The following is a 23054-nucleotide window of genomic DNA, read 5'->3' as shown; positions in this document are numbered from 1 at the left end:
ACGGAATTGGAATACAAGATACAGTTTGATTTATATGTCAATTTCAACCAAAATTAAGTCTAAAATTTATTCCCTATTGGTATATATTGAAAAGAATTCAGATATAGTCTTATCAAATTGATTTCAATTGGAAGGACAAAACGTCGGTAATGAAGAATACAGTAGTAGTGTTTTAAGTCAAGAGGTTAGAGTTCTACTTTTATAAAAACCAAATGAACTATCAATTAATATTAAATGATTTTTTTATACAAAAAATAGAGTATATTAGTATATTGTTAGTTGTGTTTAATTTAACTAACCTTTAATTTTAATATCAAAAAAATTAAAAAGTAGAAGATTCTTATATAGCTTTTGTTATGTCGTAAACCCATTAAATGAAAAATGGCATAAATATATTGGGTATCCAGGAATATTGAAACCTCTTGATTATCTATTTTTTTTTGTTAACCTTATTGAATTCATACTTTTCGAGTAGAAAGTCTTTTAATAAAATGTATATGTATATTTTTCCCTTTTGTTGAACACCAGTTTCAATTTTTTAAAGATTGCAATTCAGATTTTAGTCTCTGAACTTCCATTTCATATAATCGTTCGTTATTTTGTAGATATAAAATATAATCCACAGCTTTCTCCAGGATCATACTTTTATTTAATTTTGTAGAATTATTAGCACCATTGGATAATGAAATGGTATCGTCTTGAGAAGGAGGTGAACCCTTACCCTTCGAAGCAGAGTCGCTCACCTCGAAAGCAGTTTGTTCATTTGCAACCCAAGGTATAATTTGTTGGAGTTTTGCAATTTTTGTATTAATATTTATTCTATACCTCTTTTCAATTTTATTATGAGCCTGCTTTTGATGAGAAGTTAATCTTTTCCTTGGAGCTCTCCTCTTTTTACTATCCAAACTTACATTTAAATCAACAATTGAATTATCATTACGTAGGAAAGTGTTAAAATCAGGAAGATCAGGAAAGTTTTCATCGTTTTCCTTCTTCATATTGTATCCATTTATTAAAAATTGATTTGAATTTGCATCAGTGATACTAGATTCTAATTTAATATCAACATCATTCATATTCAATTCATTTGAATTATCACTTGGTGAAGAATTGGAAGAATTTGAACCAGAAGATATTATATTTTCTAAAGGCTCAAACCAAGAACCAGAAGATGAAGATAATGAAGAAGTATCACTAATTTTCAACTGTGGACTATTATTTCTCTTCTGTTTATTTTTGAAAATATTCTTTCCATTGCAATTTGTGGGCACTGTCCATGAATCCAAAGAAGGCATTGATTCTTCAATTCTTTTAATATTAGTTAAATCACAATTATCACTCATTAGTCAATACAAATTCTATCCTATTGATCTATTTGACAATTCAATTGAAGTCTTTGGATATTTAAAATGAAATCAACTCAAACTGTAAAGTTTCTCCACACAAATAAAAGATGTAATGTTTATATATATATATTTATATATAAGCTACCAATTCAATAGTAAAACCAAAATGTTATATATATATGTATATGTATATATGTATATATATAATAATTTTGATATTGAAACCTTTAAAGGTAGAGCATTAAAAATATCGTAGCAGACCAGATACTTTTACGTAATTAATATATATATATATATATATTTATCAAATTCACAATGTTTGTCAAGGTATTAAACTAAAATAGAATTTAAATGAGGTTATAGTCACTTAACTTCCAATACTATATCAATCATTCATTAATTTTGATAAATAATATCCAAAACTTACGTCTATAAGGTTACTACTATTCTATTGAAGGTAGTATTAGAGACCTTGTAAGAAAAGTCGTTGAATTGTAAACTCGTTGTTTCGAAACGAACTATTTTGATATAACAACAATTTCCAACGATTAAAGCCAGGAGGAGTATTATAGCCAAATGAAGAAACTAGAGGTCTAAAAAGGGGAAATGGATATTATTATTTCGAATTTCGAAATTCGAAATAATAACCATATGAAACTACTTATTTGAGAAGGTATGGCGAAGTCGTGTGGGTTTAATTTGAAGTGGTTATTGTTTCAATTGCATTACGACAAGGTCAGGTCTCTCTCTTTGTTTGTCTCTGTATATAGTTCATTCCTGTAAGCATCTTAGGTTGGAACCAATTTGTTGGACAAGAACGGTAGAGAGAGGGCAATAAAGCTGAATGAGTCTTTTTACCATATTCTCTCTATCTATCAACAAAAGTCTAGACAATACAATAAATAGGAGACTTGTGTTTAACCTCAAAAAGGTTGTGGTTAAACGGCTAACAAAGGAACGATTTTTTGGTTTTTGGTTTTTGGTAACTACACTACTACATCAGCAAAATTTGAGGTTATTGTCTATTCAAATTATATTAATATTTTTTTTTCCATCTAATTACCTGCTATCACTTGTCAGTCGTTGATTATTTCACTTTAATCATCAGTAGTATGGCCATTATAGGCTTCACACCTATTTTTTTTTATATTCCTACATATCACTACAACTACTTGACTGAGAAGCTTCTTTTGTCTTTTTAGGTTAAACCTCACTTTAAGAAGTACATTAAATTATTGATAAGTTTGACCTTTATTCGATTGATTGGTCAATATAGAGAGTAAGAAGAATAAATAAGTACTGTAATGAATTGTGATGATGATAAAATTTCATTCTTATCTTCATTAGATGATGATTCTCTAATACAATATGTGGAACATATATCGCAAAATGGCACAACAACGTATGCTAATGATGATGCTGGAAATATGGATTTAAATAAAAATACTAATGATGATGATTTATCGAAGAAACAAAATCCAAAGAGAAAAAACTACACCAGAGGTGATTATTTTAGAGATAAAAGGGCAAAACAAGCAAAGCAAGATAAGATTTTATTAAATAATAATAAAGATAAATTAAAAATCTTTGAAAATTGTACTATCTACATAAATGGTCATACAAATCCAGATAGATTAAAATTGCATGAGCTAATTGTGATTCATGGTGGTAAATTCTTGCATTTCTTATCTGCAAAAGGTAGTGCAACTCATATTGTAGCTTCTAAGTTACCATTGAAAAAGAAATTAGAATATGCAAATTATAAGGTTGTTAATCCTGATTGGATTATGAACTCAATTAATGCTGGTAAACTTTTACCATGGCAAGAATATTCTTTGGTATCTGATGTTAATTTTGGTCAATCAAAATTAAAACTTAAAAACTTAGAGATTAAAAATGGAGATACAAGTAGTGTCATAAATTGTAATGATCCAAGTTTTATTGAAAATTATTTTAAAAATTCACGTCTTCATCATTTATCCACTTGGAAATCTGAATTAAGGTCCAATTTTGTTCAAGATTTGTTATCTTCAAATACCAGGAGAAAGATTCAAAAAGAGGATACATTGAAAATATTTCATGTAGATTTTGACTGTTTCTTTGCTACTGTTGCTGCATTATCAGTGACAGATATGGCTATAGATATTAATAAAGATGCGATATTGGTTTGCCATGGTTCAAAAAATTCTGACATTGCTAGTTGCAATTATGTTGCAAGAAATTTAGGTATCAAAAATGGTATGTGGGTATCGAGAGCTGAAAAATTATGTCCAAAGGGAATGAAATTAATATGTTTGCCTTATAATTTTGAGCAAATTGAATTGAAATCAAAAATATTTTACAATGTTCTTAAAGAACTTGAACTTTTCCAATTAATCCTACCAATTTCAATTGATGAAGCTATATGTGTTATATCAAATCCAGATCCTTTCATTGACCTCAATGGAGTATGTGAAACTATACGAAATCTGGTTCACCAAGAAACAGGTGGGTGTACAGTAAGTATTGGTTGTGCTGAATCACTAATACTTGCAAGGTTGGCATTAAGATTGGGTAAACCAGATGGATATTATGTCGTAAACTCAAATTCTGACATAGCAAATAATGTTGAATTTTGGAAAAAATTTAAGATTACTGACCTACCAGGTTTTGGAAATGCAACTCTAAATAAATTGGATGAACAGTTCAATATAAAAGATCAAAATTCATTGTATAACCTGCAGCAATTGGTAATTAATAATGATTTGAAAAATATACTTGGTAATAAGACAAGTGAAAAACTTAATTTAGCATTAAAAGGTTTGGATGATAATGAGAGCACTAAAATGATATATGATCCTGATGAAGTTTTCAAAAGAAAATCGTTATCTATGGAAATAAACTGGGGTATTAGATTCGAAAATATTGGCCAGGTTGATGTTTTTATCGATAGGTGTGCCAAATATCTTGTTGATAAATTAATTAATATGAACTCTAAAATTGACCAAGTAACTCTAAAGATTTCAAGAAAGGCAAAGTCAGCGCCAGAGAATCCTTTAAAATATATGGGTATGGGGCTCTGTGATTCTTTTAGTAAGAATAGTAAATTAGGTCTCCCTACATCTGATATAGGAATAATTGCAACTGAAGTTAAAAGCTTATTTAGAATGTTAAGTTGTCCGCCAACAGAATTGAGAGGTGTATCTATTCAGTTTAATAAGTTGATTGATACTAATGATGTTGACTATAGATTGAAACTTCCCTTTAAGAAAATTATTGTTGATGATACTTTTAACAAAATTCCCGAGAAATTAAAGCCTACTATTAGAAAAGAACTAAATAAAAGAGAAATTGCCATATTTTCATCGAGAACAGGATCTTTACAACCGAAGAAACAAATTGATAAGAAGTTCTCTCCTACAAAAGAAGAAGAGAAATTTATTCAAGAACTTCCAACTCAAATTCGTAAGGAAGTAATTCATGACTTGACAATTATTAAAAAGGCAAAGCATTCCAAATTGGATGATGTAAAGGAATCTGCCAGAAAAAGAGAGAATAATTTTAGACAGAGTAAATTTCATTTCCAAGGTAAAGACTCTATATTCAAACAAATCAGTTTCCAAGGCGAGACTTCTTTTAAAAAAATATCAAAACTAGTAACAAATTGGATAAATGCGACACTAAATGATGCAGGACCTCATGTAAAAGATGTAAAATTGTTCGAAAAATACCTCATCAAATTAGCAAATACAAACCGGATCCATATGGTTTTAAGTTTGGTTGAATTGGTTTCAAATCAACTTAATTTAAATTCAACAAATGAAACTCTGAATGTATACAATAACTCAGTTGAAACTGGATTTCAACAGTGGGAACAGGTTCTATTGAATAGAATGATCCCAATTCTGAATAAGAATAAACATACTTTCCAAACTGAAAGGAAATTGAATATTGAATTCAATATTTGAAATTCTGATTAGACGACAACTTGTAATAAATATAATTATATACTTTAACGCCATAATGAAGAGATTGTAATAAGACAGGAGGAGCTTCTATAAATGTTCTATTACTTTACAATATACATCTTATTTAAAATTATGTAAAGTTATACTTAAGGAAAAAATGCATTTCATAAACTCATTTCTTACTTATATAATTGAGAAGTTAACAAAAGTAAACACTAAAAAAATTGAATAGATCTTTAATAGCTTTGAGTTGTTTAAACAATGGTAACTCTCATGGTGTTAGAGTGACCTTCACCACTCTTGAAACCTTGAACGGTAACAACAGCATCACCGTCAGCCAAGACACCCATGTCCTTAGCCTTTTGCATACCGAACTTCAAACGTTCGTCAACATCTTGAGTCCAGTCAGAACCTTCAGCCTTTTCGAAGACGAATGGGAAGACACCTCTGTACAAGTGAGAGAATCTAGCAGCTCTTGGGTTTCTGGTAACCAAGATAATTGGACAGTCTGGTCTGTACTTAGAAACCAATCTGGCGGTAGTACCGGAGGTAGACAAGACAATGATAGCCTTAGCCTTTTGTTCGAAAACAGCAGCGACAGCGGAAGCAGCAACAGTTTCAGTGGTAGAAGTTGGCTTTGGAGTACAGTTTCTCAAGTCATCGTAGTTTGGCAAGTAAGCGATGGCTAATTCAGCAATCAAAGCAGTTTCAGCCATGGTGGTAACAGCGTTAATTGGGTAGTTACCTTTAGCGGTTTCACCGGACAACATGACACAGTCAGCACCATCCAAGATAGCGTTACCGACATCAGAAACTTCAGCTCTGGTTGGTCTTGGGTTGTAAGTCATAGATTCCAACATTTGGGTAGCACAGATAACTGGCTTACCGGCCAAGTTACACTTAGCAATCAATTTCTTTTGGACAGCTAAGACTTCTGGAGCTGGGATTTCAATACCTAAATCACCTCTAGCAACCATAACACCGTCAGTGACCTTCAAGATTTCATCGAAGTTGTTAACACCTTGTTGGTTTTCAATCTTACAGATGATCTTGATGTCCTTACCTTCTTCACCTAAAACTTCTCTGATGTGTAAGACATCTTGAGCGGTTCTGATGAAAGAAGCGAAGACCATGTGAACACCGTTCTTGACACCGAATTTCAAATCAGCAGCGTCCTTTTCAGACAAAGCTGGTAAATCGACATCGGTACCTGGTAAGTTAACACCCTTGTGGGAACAGATCTTACCAGCGTTCATGGACTTAACCTTCAAGGTTTGGTTGTCAACGACTTCCAAAACTTCGAAAGACAAAACACCGTCATCGACGTAGATGATCTTACCCTTGGAGATAACCTTGGGGATGTTCTTGTAGTCGACGAAAATGATCTTGTCATCCCAAGCCTTGGCAATTTTGTCATCGGTAGGGAAAATCATTCCGGGTTTGGGTGGGATGGGAAGCCAACTTCTTGACGGGGTACCCATTCTGATTTCTGGACCCTTGGTGTCTAAAGCAATAGCCAATGGTCTACCTGGGTATAATTCTTCAGATTTTCTGGCGTTGTCAATGACAGATTGGTGGTATTCGTAAGAACCGTGAGAGAAGTTCATTCTAACAACGTTCAAACCAGCCTTTCTCAAAGCAACCAAGGTTTCTGGGTTGTTGGTCTTTGGACCAATGGTACCAATGATGGCAGTTCTTCTCAATTGGTTGTTAGTGTCACAGGACAAAGTAGTCAATCTACCTAATCTAGATTGCATCATGATGTATATTTCTGAGATGGGATGTTTCTCTGGGGATCTAGGAATAGAAATAAGTATAAAGTGAAAAAGATAAGTGCAAGAAGAAGAAATATATAGTAAAAGAAAGGGCTTAAATAGCAAAATTGGAAGATATACATAATTGATAATCAATTGAAGTTGATTTATCTGACTATATATATATATAGTTTGGGAAGTTCAAAATTTTGGGTTTTATTTTTTTTTTTGGGTTTTGGTTTAGGTAGGTATTCACCAGAAAATTTTTTTCTTTTTCAAGTACGTATATTTGAAAACAATATTGAAACATTGTATAAGATAGCTTGTAGAAGATAGAAATATATTCGATAATGTCTGCTAAGGGAATGAACTAGGACAACATGATAATGTGATGATGATGAGAAAGAATGAGTACTAAATTAGTTGAAAAGGAATAAAAAAATATTAAATTTGAGAAATAAAATAAAATTGTATAAGAAATTGGTGTACAGAGTAAAATTCATATCCTGATAACCTATTTCCAATATTTTTTTTCGTTTTATTTTATTTTGTTTCTCTAATTTAATATTTTTTATTCCAAAGCAAAGTTACCTACTACTGGAGCATAAGTTTTAATAATACCTCTCAGCAAAAAGCATTGAGAAGAGCGAGAGAGAAAGAGAGAGTTCAACAAGAAGAAAGTTTGAAATAACATAAATCGAAAATAGTAGGTGCTACAAATTTTATGGACGCATTGAGAGAGTTTTACCCATCCACGCATTCATTCATTCATTCATTGTGAGAGATTGTATATTATTCTTGTTATTATGGCAGATACCTAGTGATAGATAATAAATAATACCAGAAACAGCAGTTAGTTAGTTAATCGAAAGTATAAGATAAAGCCTAACATAACATAATATCGTAGGATATGCAATCAATTGAACGTCTCTTACTAGTGCATCATTAGGTATATAAATTGCATTTTCACCAAAATTTAGCGCAAAACCCAAAATTTATTCACTTAGATGTTTTCGAAATTCGAAATGATGTAAAATACAATGGCAGCTTCCACTAATTGGAATCAACTTCCACTTTTCAAACAGTGGAACCCCCAATGAGAACCGCCGTGTTTGTGTGTACTGGACCAGCGCCACGAGACACAGAAAAAGAAAAAGAAAAAGCATATTGCGTAAAGCGATGAAAACCAGATAGAAATTCTGGGTTCGGATGTTTCTGCTACGGCTGTTTCTTTTTCATTCTACTGCAATATCTTTTTTCATGTGTGCGTGTGTGTGGTGAATAGTGGAGTCTCGAACAGGTTAAAAAGAAACGGTTATGCCAGAACGCATCGTACCACAACAAACGAGATAGCTTCAAGAAATGACGAGTTTTGTGTGTTTTTTTTGGGTAGTGGCAGCTCACGTTAAAATGAACGAAGAAAACGGTGACATAGGGGAGGAATTCAAACTAGTATACATTTAAGTTTATACGTAGAGATGATAAATCAATGTATGATATGATGAATGAGTGAAAAAAACGACAGAATAGATTGATTTGGTTATCAACTAACAGTGAGGTAACAACTATTGTTTTTGATATAGTTGTGTTTTTTCTCTTTGGGAAGTTGCATACAAGAAACAATTAATGAGAAGATAAGTAGGTGAAGTATCGGAATGAATTTCATATTTGCCATGGTTCACGTGTTTGATCGGTTCCTGCAAACTATTTCGATTTGGTTTAATCTTACTTGCTTTAAATTGACGCGTAGTAGCTTTAACTTTGGGAACTTTTATTATCTAAGGTAAAAAAATAAAAATAAAAATTAAAAAAGGAATTCATAATCGTTGTTATATGGGTTATTGTGATTCGTGTCATTATGTCTTTAATTGCTTTGTTGATTGTATATGCATGAACAGGTAATTCGGTACCCGCTTTTTTCAGTGGACCCGAGACCAGAATCGAGGCAGCCAAACGGTAGCCAGAAGGTCAAAGTTTCTAAAATGGCGTCAAATATGAGGCCAAGAGAATAGGATTTTAGGACAAGTTGGAGGTCACCACACACAAAGGCCATGTGATACAGGGTAGACAACTAGGGTTTGGAACGTCAGAGTATTTAGTGACGCATACAGTGTTCAGTTTTAGACACAGCTCCTAATACATCAATTCTATCAATTTTATCTACCTTAATTACCTAATCTCAAGTATTTTGCTGTCTTCCTCGTATCCCAAAGGACTTCAACTCAAGGTTTGTCTTCGAAAGGTCCATACATATTTAGATTTAGGTTTGAAGTGGCCATGTTTCTTATATTGATAATGTAATGATTTCATCTTCCCTTGTAAACTCGATCGTTTTGTTAGTTAGTTAGTTCTTGGTCAGACAATGATTATTGTTACTGATAGTCGGCATTCAACTAACTAATTTGTATGTTTGAACTTATCTTATTGTAAGCTCTTCTCTTTCGTGTTTGTTAAGGTGAAGCACTTCACTTTTAATAGTTTAAAATATAATTTGGTATTTTTCAATATTTTTTTCTGAATGTACGTCTAGATCTCTATATAAAAGTAACTGGATAATGATCAAAGCTCCAACTGAAAGTCTCAATACAAACATTGCAAAAACAAAAGCGTCTCAAAACATAAAAGTGTAATAAATTAGATCACCTTCATTTTAATGGAGGTACATTCATACCTAATTGGTAAAAATTATTGCGATGCAACAACGTCACAAATATAGTACCAAGAATGACATTTCTTGTCATAAATTACACTTGGAATAAATAGGACTAATTGGCAAAGGAATGGAGACAACCGCTGGTAATATAATTACATTCAGTAAGAGGGTATTACTTGGACAATAGAGAGGTGTGTCAGTGTTGGATATACATCGTACAAAAGTATAATTAGGGTTATGAAATAATACATAGTAGGACTATCACATTATGTTACCCGACTTCCGGCAAGGCTCAGGCGAGGCTTAAGGCAGTCCAATACTACAGTCGATTTAGTGTCTGTTGACGAGTCAATTTCCTTATTTGGCTACCTTATTTGAGGGAAAGGCTTTGACTTTGCTGCCCAACCATGCCTTGCTGATAGGTATTTTTTTTCCTTTTTTTAATTTTATCTCTCATTACTATGAGAGATAAACATAACTACAACATATTATGATGAAATGACGTTGACCCATTCTCTCTCCATCTGGTTATATCACCGCTTTGGGTTATTTATGCGGAAGAAAATTTTAGTAAAATAATGAGAAGGCTACTATTGATAGGGAAGACTACTTCCGTAAAAAGGTACATGTATTTGTCTCGTAGACAACTCGGATCATGTGAATATCGCGTGTTTACCAATTTGTATTGCTCTAAAAACGATTGAGTAGGGTAACTAACCTTGAGGTAGCCGCTATAAATAAGTCAGGAAACCGAATATCAATTTTAAAATCTTAAGATCAAATAGATAGAGTAACACAATATAAATTACAAAAAAAGAAATATTATAACAGGAGTGTTATTTAAGGTTTACATTGCGAACTATATGAAGGGTATTGTAAGATTCTACTGCATCAACTCCACCACTTGAGAATCCGCCAATTACTAATATTGTAATAGTGTACCAGGAGCAATCAAATATTCCATCATCTTAGTATTTATCAGTCTTGAACTATATAAATTGTTCTCACTATGAGTATCAAGAGCAGGATTCAAATTAGGTTTGTTTGTCAGTGAGTTAGTATATCTTCTATTAGAATTGAATCTCTTTAGAATGATTTACTATGGTATCATTAAGGATTTTGCATAAATATATATAATAGAAGTTCAATTCATAATCTATATCAATCTTTGAAAGGGGGTTTAGATCTTTTATTATTGAAAAAAGTTAACTAATTGTTATGTAATTAGGATAATTATCATTTTTTTGAAAGAGTAACCCCATTTCCAAACTTTAAAGTGCTGTACAAATCATAAAATGCTTTTAGTATAAAAATGAATATTTAATATTTAAAATAAAAATTTCATATTATATGAATGAGGTTATAACAACCAATTAATGAATTTCCCCCAATACGTAGAAGGGGGGATTCTATTCATATCTAGTTTTTCTGCCACTTCTTCAGCTTCGGCCAATCCAGTAATTACATCTATCTCATCAACTGGATAATATAATTTTAATAAGGGAACTGCATGTTTATATCTAGCCCAAAACTTGTGACCAACCCACAAGATCAGAAACAATGGAAGAGTGATATAGGCAGCAACAAAATCAGATCCACTCCAAAACCTGGGAATAAATGTCTGATAACCATTTGTTAATGTAATAACGCTAATAACTAGTAAGGAATACCAAATTAAATATGGCTGTCCAAAGGTTTTAAATGGTAATCTATCGTACATGTTATTGTAAAATATGGCTTTTCTAAAACGTAAATAAGCTATGATTGCACAAATCCAACCTAAAAAACCCGAAATTGTACTAATATTCGAAAACCAATCAAAAACCTGAGCGGTAGATGAAGATACATTTAAAAATGCGAGACATGATAGCATGGCTGATAAACCAACTGAATAGTAAGGTACGCCAAATCTATTAACTTTGCAGAAAATCTTTGGTGCACTCCCATTGTGTGCCATTGTCATCAACGATCTTGAACTAGCAAACATAAAAGAATTACCTGCAGACCACGCACTTGAAAGAATACATGCATTAATAATATGTGGTAATACCTTAATCCCTGCATTTTGAATTCCTATAACGAACGGAGAAGATGCTGCACCTTCCTTGCCCTCTTCTAATGCGTTAAGTAAGACTGGATCATTGTAAGCAACAATGACACTAATTGACAGTGTTCCTAGAATATAAAAAAACATTAATCTCCAAATAAATCTTTTTGAAGCTTTTGCAATATTTCTTCTCTGATCATTACATTCAGAGCTGGTTAAAGCCACCAATTCAGGACCAAGAATAAATGCAAATGCACCTTTAATAATACCAGTGTAGATATCCAAGAAACTCCCCCATGAACCCCCAGTAATATGATGGGCAAAAGTCCCAGGGTCTTTCCAATAGTGAAATCCTAAGCGAACATGACTAGGACCACCTCCCCAAAATAAGATGAACGATACTAAAATTAATCCCAAAATACATAAAATTTTAATACTGGCAAACCAAAATTCTGTTTCACCAAAATACTTAACGGCAGAAAAATTCAGTAATGTAACGATACCTAAAAATATTGTAATCCAAACAGCTGTTGGCACAGATGTCGTCCAATAAGTGACAACACCGGAAGCAGCGGTACATTCAGCAGCGACTAATATGACAAAACAATAATAGTAATTCCAACCTGTAGCAAATGCCAGTGATTTATCAACATATCTTCCAACAAGATGAGCTACAGAACCGGCAGAATCCTCACCATTACCAGGTAGATAGCAGACCATTTCCCCCAATGCATTCATAATAGGGTAGATTACAGTGGATATAATAATATAAGATATAACCAATCCTCCTGGCCCCACAGTCTTTAAAGTGACACTCGTACCAACAAACAAACCAGTACCAATGGTACCGCCCAAAGCAATGAATTGAACATGACGTGAGCTTAAACCTTGTTTAAGCTTACCGTTGCCTTCTGCCTCAACTTCAGATGAAGAATCAGATCGAGTAATTTTTTCTCTAGTCAACGACTCTAAATCTAATTCATTGATCAATATTTGTCTATTATCGAAAACAGTTTTCTTTTCCTCCTCCTCTTTCGAGTAACTGGGATAAGATATTGTACTCATCATGGTTTAGAAATGACTTCCCAATTTTGGTTTTTACTCATCAACAAGTGAACTAAATAATATATTATTACCTACACAATATATAAATGGAATTTGGTTGTATTTTGATAGTCTTTCGAGAAAGCAACTTGATTTATATAAGTTTTCGATACTGAGATTCAATATAGTTAATTGGAAACAAGAATTCATATAGAATAAAAATATATTTGGCAAAACAATTTTAAGGAACAAAATAGTGGCAAATTTAAAGCTATCATTAATTGTCCTTCTTTCTAACTAGATCAAAAGTGTTGACAACTGCTTGTGTTTTAAAAGGGTGGGTGGTATTGATATGTTATTGAACCTCTACAGTATTTTCCGTTTATCCACAGTCTCAACAGAAAAAAAGTGGTCAGTAAGTAACCATTATAATCTGAAATATCAAAATTAATGTATAAAACTCTCCATCTTGCTTATTGATATATTTATCTGTAAAAAAATCACTCTTGGCTCTTATTATTAGGTCGTCTTTACTATAGATGTGAACCTCGGTCATTACATTTGAGATCAAAGAATACTGACACTTTGCATCAAATTGATTTATTTTGAATTAAGAAGCAATAATTACATGTTTATCTGCAGGAACACTTCTAACAGAAAGTAACAGTTGGCTAAAACAGCTAGACAGAATTAAACAAATAACTGATCATGACAAGTTATTTTGTTAAATGACATTAACAGGGGAAAACGGCTACAACAAATTCTCACAGTAATGCATTTTTACAAACCGAATGGAAAGAAAAGCATACAGATAGGTTTACTTCAATACTTAGCTATTTAACCTCCACTTATCAAAGGGTTAAATGCAGCCAAGAGTCAACAAGTATTAAAAATAACGATAAACCTCAAAATTGACATCCTGCTGCATTTTGTTTTTATCAAGTAAAATATTTCCTTTTTTACATTACAAAGTTAATGCAACAAATGACGGTTAAGAAGTTGTAGTCACCTTTGTTACTCTTTTCAAGAGAGTAATCCGGTAAAAATTTCGACATCAAATAATAATCAATTTGCTTTTTTGTTTGACTTAATCACTTGTTGCACCTCTGGCAACAATTTCTTGAACTTTATAACTCAAGGAGATGCCTAAAAAAACCGACAATGAAGATAAAGTAACCTTGACGTTTTCTCAGCGACAAATACTACGATTTAATCTCAATTGTTGCATAACGAGGAGATGAACTGCTGTAAAATGATTGTTTGTTGTTCGTAAGTTACTGGGATAAAAGAAATCAGAATATATCCATTATCCTCTCCAACAAACGTATGACTTGATTTAATAATTAGACACTTTAGACAATAAGGTAATGAATTTTACGACTAAACCTTTCTACACTTTTACATAAGGACAAACATCATTGAACTAAATGTAGATTCTAAATATATCTAGTTCAATTGATGTAGTTTATATCCTGTTGCAATGATCATCAATCCAAATATATATCAATGTTATCAAAGCAATAAGCCAAGAATTTGTTGTTAAATTTCAATTCATATCCCACATATTTTTCCCCTCATTGTAAATACGTAATTCTCCTGCGAGTCAAATACCAAATATCAAATATCCCTACCCCACTCAACTGATTTATAATACTAGTTATTATATACTTGGTTAAAGTGACTTAGAATGATCTAAATTCCAAGTACCTTTTACAATCTGGTTCGACTGTTGCGTCGATCAGCTTTTTCGAAATTGGGTAATGACGTCATAAGATTTCGCTTTTCAAGAGATCAGATGTTTTCTTGAATTTTTTTGGCAGCAGCAGAAATAAAGTGTAGATGATGCAATTTTAAGCATCATATTAATTAATAAACAGCGACTAAACAAGATTGATAATGTTTAAATTACTACTAGGATGCTTATATATATCCAATATTAGTTTATGACCATAACGATTAATAGTACATGAAATCGGAAAAGGATTCTGTATGACAAATGTCTTTAGATACTAAAAACCAGAAACTTCAAGCTATTGAATTTGGATGCAAAGATGTTACAAGTGATCTAGAAGAAACTATTAAGAATATCGATAGATTCGAAAATGATCCTACCGCATTATACTATCGATTACCTGTATATTTAGGATATCTTAGTGAAGGATTTTTTGAAAAAGACTTTGAATATCAGACTAGAGTATCAAAAGTTTTCTATCATTTTGCAAAAGTTTGTAAGTTGAAAAAGGTAAATATCCATCTCAGTACTGACATTTATCTTTTACCAAGACTTTTAACTCTATTAGAGAATTGTGATAGGAATTTTAATGATAACTGGCAATTTTTGTATATGATACTATCTTGGTTGCATCTTTTAACTATGGCCCCGTTTAAACTTGGTAATGATAATCATATTGTAATGATAGTTTCCACCTTTTTAAATAATCAAACATTCTATCCTATTGTTTGTGGAATAATGTCAGAGCTATTTATGAAAAATAATGATTTAATTAGGGAATATAATGAGATATTTAAAGATACAGGTGTAATAAATTCATACTTGAAATTACTCGTAAGAAAACCGCAGAGGCAGTATGTATCTATGGATAAAAATTTACTTGATGAGATAACATCTATATGCCTAGATGATGAAGGGATTCTAACCTCAGAATACAAGGCTATCAATGTAGTGAAAATATTGCCAAAGCTTTTTAAAATCTATTATTTCCTTGATGATTGGGATTCTAACGAAAGGATACTTGTGTGGATACTCTACCATTTAGATTCGCCATTCACAGAGTTCAGATTCTCCATAACACATTCATATGGTAAAATTGCAAGATTTTTAATAAAAGATCAAAAAAATGATAGTATGTATGATGTGTTGGTCGAATCTCGAATTGAGCATACGACTGAAATGCTAACTGGGTTTGATTGGGATAGTATTGACATTGATGAATTACATTCTACACTTCTAATAATAGCAGAATTAGCTAACACAGTTAATTTTGATAATCTCAGAGTTTTACAATCGATCTCAAGTAACATTTTGTATAAATCATCAAAATTTCAACAGAAACGTCTCAATCAGATTACAGGTACCCATATCAGAGATGCGTCAAATTATATATGCTGGTCATTAGCCAGAAGCAAAAGCCTACCGATCCCAATAGTGGAGGATTTATTTGTAACCCTTTTACTAAGTTCACTTTATGATAGAGAATTGCTAATAAGAAAAACTGCCTCTGCTGCATTACAAGAGCTTTTAGGACGCCATGGTAAATTGATTTTAGATAATGTCACAGTTTTGAGACTTATTGAATTACCCATTACTGATATAAAAGAATCCTTTATGGAAAATACTATCAAGTTATATTACTTATTAAGTGAAAAATATGAGAATATTTGGAAGCGTATATTAAACTGGATGGTTACCTTCAATATTACTAGGAATTATGATGTAAAAATTGTGAAACTAAATATCGAAGCAATAAAAAAATTAATTAATGTTGGAGGACATCAGGCAGCTGATTGGAGTTTAGCTCATTTAAGATCCACTTTTTTGTTTGAAAATGAATCCCAGCTTTCAAATACAAGATTTGTTTATTTCTTAACTGAACTTCATGATTTATTAAAATGGGAAAGTTTCCATATGGTAATTGATAAGGATGTACACGATATTTTAACTCTAAAGAAGCATAAAAATGCAGATGACCCATGGGAATCTTTTAGAATTTTAACCATATTAAAATATTGGTCTCTAAAATTATATTTTCATCCCAATGAGTTTATGTTCAATGATTCAAGTGCTACAGTTTTGATACATATAATAAGGAGTATATCTAATAAATCCGAATCATTTAAACCCATTAAAGGGTATCTTCAGAAGATCTTAAAGAAATTATCTGAATCCTCAACAGTGATTTCTTTCCAGCTAGAAGAAACGCACAGTAAATTTTGGGCAGAGTATCAGAATATGTTAAAGTTCAACGTTTCCTTAGCTTGCTCATCTTTGCCTGCATTGAAAGAGGACATCTTTATTCTCTATTTCTATGAATATCTACCTCATTTAGACTGCCAAGGTATCTCAACTGTTCTAGAATCACTTGGCCACTACCTTCCATTAGTCATTGAAAAAACTGGAAATCCTGTCTTGTTGAAGATTTCTGAATTTCTTGATGATTATACAATTACAGAACAAGGTGATGTAGGCAGATTGGTACGTATTAGTGCTGTGAAGTTGATTGGTAATAATCCGAATTTATTTTTTAATAATCTTCCTGATCTTACCAAATCAATTATTGATAAATTACTAAGATTAATGGGTGAGCCTCAAACAGAACTAAGAGTCTTATCCTTTAAAATCCTTTCTGAACATTATGATTATAAATTCGATCCTGAATTAAACTTTGATGGCTTGATTCTTAGATTTTATGATGACTGTTTTGATAAAACAAACAAGGAATTTTGGAAAGGGTATCTTATGAGTGGTGGAGCTATTCATTCAACTGATACCCAAATAAAATCTGCAATTGATGAATTCTTGAAATATTACTATTCTTTGAAAACAGATTTGGACAGGCTAGAAGTATGCAATAATTTGATTAGAATAATTCCAACTGCAAAGGAAATTGAAGAATATAGAAATAATAATTGTCCAAAATCCTCAAAAAATAATGGATCAGGCAGAGATCTTGGTAAGGTTGCAGTAACCTATTTACAATTTTGGGTAAGATTGTTTGAATCTGGTATTACAGTTGACCCAGCTTTCAATTTTGCAGGTGTATTTGCAAAATTATTTAACATGCAACTATTGAAAGGTTATAATTTAATGAGAATTCAGGCACTAAAAATGATGTCACATCTACCAATAGCACTTTCGAAAGGTATGCATGATTATAAGAACGAATTAACCACTACAGTTGTTAATCACATGATAAAAATTATAAATAACAAGAACAATAAGAATAATAACTTGAAGCTACAACAATGTGCCATAGAAGGTTTAGCACAATTATATATCGAATTTGGAGAATTTGATAAGCTAAATCTTTTGCAGAAAACATGCAGAGATCCTACGGCCATAATAAATATAAAGGATAGTAAATTAATTATTTGATGGCATAACTTTTATCTGTATCATCTAAAATTGAAATCTTCAACTAGTGTTACCAATGCATTATAATTTATAGATCACGTCATAATAGTGTGCCTGGCGCAACACTACTAGTTCTTTTTAGGTATTTAATATATCCATACGTAATCTGATAAACCCAAATACTTCACAGTTTAAGACTCGATACATATCTTATGATTTCTATTCAATTTAAGTTCAAAAAGTATGATGAAATGTCATTGTGTCGTTTGCACTATTTAACGATTCTGGAATATCTTAATAATTGATAAGAATAAGTTCTTGTTTTTATTTTCAACCAAAACATTTAAATATTGAGTATATTACAATATTTATACAAAAGAAGTACTTCATATTTATCCAGAAAGGCTTTTATATTAGTCTAAGAGGTATTTCTGACCGACTAATTATGAAACATTCAAAACGATTAATGAAATCGAATAACGGCAAGATCCAATAGCTATTTGATAAATACATTTCACCTAAAACAGTGTTATATTAATTCAAATGTGAACCCAAACTATTTGACATTTTTATTCATATCTAAAAAGCTGATAAGAATCGTTTGTAGTTTCATTTTATTCAAAATTATATGATTAGGAGGAAATGAAAATTATAATATTTAGTGAAATGGCAGATGTCTTATAATTCGGAGATACAATGAAATATAGTGCTAATAGTTATCAGACCTCATTGAAGACAACGGATATATGGTGATAAACTTTTAATAAAATCTGATATCCATTTTATTTGGAATGAGATAGATATATTTGACAAATATAATTAGCCAATTGCAAAATGTTTTCCAATTGCTTAAAGATAGATAAGTATTAATACAACATCTTCATTAATTGAACAAGAAACGATGAGGGCAATTAATTGTTTTTGTTTACAAACAAACATTAATTGCTTTGTTTGTAAACATTAATTTATCAGCCTGGCTAAGTAATAGTTGTAGATGATAATAATTTTTAGAAGAGATGCTATAAATTCTTAAATGTTTCAGAATTTTAATAAATAATAACCTTCTCGAATAATCAATCAATCGTCGTGCAGTCACTGAAATTTTAATATTGCTAATTTGTTGCTTTTTATCAGTAGTAAATAAAACATGTTTCAATTATTTTTAATCAGCCATTGAATCATAGGTGTGTAATAAATAATCTTACGATATATCCAGAAGTAAAAGAGGGCTGTAATCTGAGTCTTAGGGTACTAAAGCGATAAAATCTTGATATTTCGAGAATCGGATGTAGTAAAACAAAACACTATATAGAAACTTTTACCAAAGAGTTGTAAATGTTGTTATCGAATGAAAACAAAGGCATCCTCAGTTTCCAACAAACCATCCATCCATCCATTCATTGTTTATTGAAGGATGGAGCAATTACTGGGCTAGGTTGTATTGCTTATAGTCAATGCATATTGAACCTTCAAGTACTCTCTTCTAAGAAGTTGGGTATAAGTTGAATAAGAACAAAATACGTCATAATCAACAGTAGTAAAATATTTTAGACAAACTAGGAATTGGCTATTCAATGAGCAGATATGGTAACCTATTAATCAACCTAATATGGATGGATAGTCAATTGGAGTATCCAAATAGGATAAACTGGCCTACCCCAAATTAGGAAATCTGTCAGAAGATGAAACTCTTGTTACGAGTTGCCAGATTTGGAATTTATAATAGTATCTATGATAACCCAAAATAATCCAAGATTACCCAATTGGAAGTTGATTGATCAAATGGTTTAAAAACCGGTGGCAGTGGAAAAGGATAGAGAGGACCACTTAACCATCCGTTTCCAACATCTACTTACGACAGACACATAGTGCAATTCATGTAAGCAATTGCCATGTAAAATGAATGCCTGAACAAAATCAGTAATATATATATGTTTACGCAGTCAGGAGTCATAGTATTCTACAAGTGGAATAGTTAAAAAGGTAAGTGCCAAGGGGAATCTATTGATACAATACTCAATCTGGTTGTAGTTGAAGTAGTTTCTCTGTTAAGATAAAATTGATAAAACCAACAAAACATAATACGTGGAAGTAAAGCTATGGGTATATATAGAGAGATGGGTAGCAAGCTATATTCCTTGCTAGCAAAGAATCGTGTCTTGATTCAAAGTAGTTGAAGATAAACGATATATAGATGGGTTAGATTCACACCCCAGTGTGGGAAACTGACCTAAACCAAACAGAATACTGTAGTGCTGAATGAAACCTCTGGATTTCAACTCACTCCAGTATAATAAGTAAGTTCTAATAGTTAACCTTGTCCTAGTTAGTACTATTAATTTCAATTTTTTACTCTTGATCTTGTTTTTACTGCTATAAGTATAATAACGTTACCGGGAATAGTTGAACAGCATTAAGTATTAAGTATTAAGTATTAGGCATCAATCTTGCATGTGTGAATTCCTCTAGCAAGAAACAGATAAAGTACACCACTAACGTGTTATCCAAGAAACATGACAAAAGAGAATACATTGCAATACAACACCATAAGATACAACTTAATATTCCTAAAACAGTATAGTAATTTATATACCATCAGCAACAAATTGTTGCCTTTCTCTCTCTCTATATCTCTTTATCCCTGTGTGTATGTGTGTGTATAAAACCCACTTTCTAGCTCAGTTTAAATTTAGAATAAAAAAAAAATTGGTCAAAAGAAATGCTTAGTAGCTTCATTACCGGGATCTTATCCACCGATTCAGTTGAAATATGCAAGACCATGGTGTGGGTATAGCTAACCACCTCAATCTCATAAAATTTAATTTACACTGAATTATGCTTCTAACCAAGGCTGGGCCTTTCTCTGCCCAGCTGATACTTCTTCCGATAAGCCTATGCTATTCTATTCCATCTCACCCTATCTCATCCGTTAGTTGGCTGGTCTTAGTCTCTTCCATTTTTATGTTGCGCTAATACTGACAAGTTCAAGTGAAATAGGTCTTAGATGCTTAGAAACCTACTGGTAGCAGTGATAACAGTGATCCTAACCCTACTACAAGTACACCTACACGTAAACCTACAGAACAACTGGAAAAGAGCATTATACCAGATCAGCCTAGACCGTTCAGTCGATATACAGAGCTAGATGGTAAACCAAGGGCAAGAGTAAGTGTTGGTCCAGTAGTGGAAGAGACCCTAACCAAGCTGTTGAATGAAAAAAAAAAAAGTTTAACTAAATTGAAAACCAAACCAATACCTAACCATGGAACTCTTCTTATGATTGCTTGTAGTTGTAGGTGTTGCAGATAGATTAGTTACCTACTGGGTTAAACCAGAGCCAGAGGATCCAATTCAATCAAACCAATCCACTGGTGCAGATGCAAGAGAAGACAAGAAAGAAAGAAGAAATTTTTTTTTTCACTAGCCAGTGTACTGGATGAGTTGCTTCTAGATAAATCAAACGTCACTTGTTTGAATTGGGTTGGGTTGGGTTCAAGTTTGGTTGCTGAGAACAGTATTCTTAACCTAGTCAAAGTTTTATTACTGCTTTCAATATGCTGAGGAGGAAGGGGAGGGTTGGGATAAGATGTGCTAATACAACAGTAATAGCAATAGCAATAGCAATAGCAATAGTAATTATAATTGTAATACAGGGTTTGGATCTGATTACGAGCAACAAGGGCAAGCAAGCAATCAGAAATAGCTGTTTTTTTAAATAATCTTGCATGGTTCTATATACCGTTTTTTTTTTATTATATTATTTTATTTGATATTTTTTCTTATTGTAGAAAGTTTAGTTATTCTAATCTACTCTATTATATCTCTTACTTCAATTTTCACTGGAATCAAAAAATATCAAATTATACCTTTTAGCCAGGATAGGTAGTATTATTATCATTATAATGATGATAGCGGTGATGCTCTATTTCTATTTCTATTTCTATTTCTATTTTCCAGTTTCTAGTGTCTAGGATTTTTTTCAGTTCATCTTATTCCATTTTACAACTGTAGTGTATGTATGTATATGTGCATGCATGTTTTATCTGGTTTGCTGGCAATTTCTTGTTTGCTAAACCCACCACCCAATTTAATTTCTCTCTTTACCTAAACCTTGCCTCATCATTCTAACGCTTATTGCTTATACCGATTATACTCATATTTGGTAACTTCCTTGACCTCATTATACTTTTTCATTAATTGTAATCTACTGTTAACGGTGGTGTGTGCTCTATCTGCTCTTCCCCTTCTCCCTAAGATCACAAGGGAAATTATAGGTTTTCAGACCTTGTTTCTTTGTTGAATCCTATACACCTACTGACCTACTCACCTCTACCTCTTATCCTTATTATGATGAGTGCAGCTTAACTTTTTTTTCACCTCTTGTTACTGAAAGTTTCTATAGACTAATCGAGCCTGAGGTTGATTAATTAAAATGTGGTTAACTAACAATAGTACTACTTTACTCATATTAATTTAGAACTCGTCTTTACTGTTAATGGTAATTTTGTATGCCCTCAATGCATACACTTTCCAGTTGGTTAATTAAATTTTTTTTTCTTATGCCCTTGAAGTTCATGCTAGATCATATTTTAAAAATCCTTTAAAATTATATTATATAAATGAAGTTATGGATGGGTACTTAATGTAAATGATATTCCTAGTTTCCATCATTTGTAATTATTGGTTTGTTAAATTTGCATTTATCTTTACATAGGTTATCAGGATCAATAGATCAATGACATTTTTGTACTAATACCATTGATTAAATCAGACGCTGTGTGTTTTATTGTATAATCTATTCATTCACTCATATTAAAGTACCTTAAATTTACTGCATAATTTAATAATACCATTTTTTTTTTATTTAATTTAATTTAATCTGTATCAGAATAATTATTCTTCAATTTCCCAATCATTATTATTCGTCATCATTTTAAAGCTTTTTCTATTTTTATTGTACTTTTTTAGTCATCTTTATTTAATTGCATAGAGATATATTACTCTTTTATATTCTCACTTTTATCTCTGATCCATTCTATTTATCCCAACTCTGTTTGATTAAAAGGAATCATCCCAACCTATCTACACGTACACCTATCTACAATTCATCATATACACGCATAAACTCCACACAATTCCCTTTCCATATCAATCCATATTTTTAATATAGC

The 23054-nt window shown here is 31.8% G+C and overlaps 5 protein-coding genes across 5 annotated transcripts; 2 read left to right on the top strand and 3 right to left on the bottom strand.

Annotated features, from left to right (window-relative positions):
• Positions 1-530: 530 nt before the first annotated feature.
• Positions 531-1343, bottom strand: TYE7 (Tye7p; the record flags this gene model as incomplete). Its single annotated transcript, XM_001642863.1, has 1 exon — positions 531-1343. One exon carries the CDS (start codon positions 1341-1343, stop codon positions 531-533), a length of 813 nt encoding a protein of 270 aa, XP_001642913.1.
• A 1307-nt stretch (positions 1344-2650) lies between these two features.
• On the top strand, positions 2651-5293 carry REV1 (deoxycytidyl transferase; the record flags this gene model as incomplete). The annotated part of the gene is made up of 1 exon (XM_001642862.1): positions 2651-5293. One exon carries the CDS (start codon positions 2651-2653, stop codon positions 5291-5293), a length of 2643 nt encoding a protein of 880 aa, XP_001642912.1.
• A 254-nt stretch (positions 5294-5547) lies between these two features.
• On the bottom strand, positions 5548-7053 carry Kpol_367p8 (pyruvate kinase; the record flags this gene model as incomplete). Its single annotated transcript, XM_001642861.1, has 1 exon — positions 5548-7053. The coding sequence occupies one exon, from the start codon at positions 7051-7053 to the stop codon at positions 5548-5550; it is 1506 nt and encodes a 501-aa protein (XP_001642911.1).
• A 4007-nt stretch (positions 7054-11060) lies between these two features.
• On the bottom strand, positions 11061-12815 carry PUT4 (proline permease PUT4; the record flags this gene model as incomplete). The annotated part of the gene is made up of 1 exon (XM_001642860.1): positions 11061-12815. One exon carries the CDS (start codon positions 12813-12815, stop codon positions 11061-11063), a length of 1755 nt encoding a protein of 584 aa, XP_001642910.1.
• A 1972-nt stretch (positions 12816-14787) lies between these two features.
• CIN1 (Cin1p) lies at positions 14788-17904 on the top strand (the record flags this gene model as incomplete). The annotated part of the gene is made up of 1 exon (XM_001642859.1): positions 14788-17904. The coding sequence occupies one exon, from the start codon at positions 14788-14790 to the stop codon at positions 17902-17904; it is 3117 nt and encodes a 1038-aa protein (XP_001642909.1).
• Positions 17905-23054: the final 5150 nt, after the last annotated feature.

This window comes from Vanderwaltozyma polyspora, genomic scaffold (genome assembly GCF_000150035.1).
Source record: "Vanderwaltozyma polyspora DSM 70294 KpolScaffold367 genomic scaffold, whole genome shotgun sequence".
NCBI lineage: Eukaryota > Fungi > Ascomycota > Saccharomycetes > Saccharomycetales > Saccharomycetaceae > Vanderwaltozyma > Vanderwaltozyma polyspora.
Note: the sequence above shows the minus strand (reverse complement) of the source record. Positions and strands in the feature narration are given on the sequence as shown.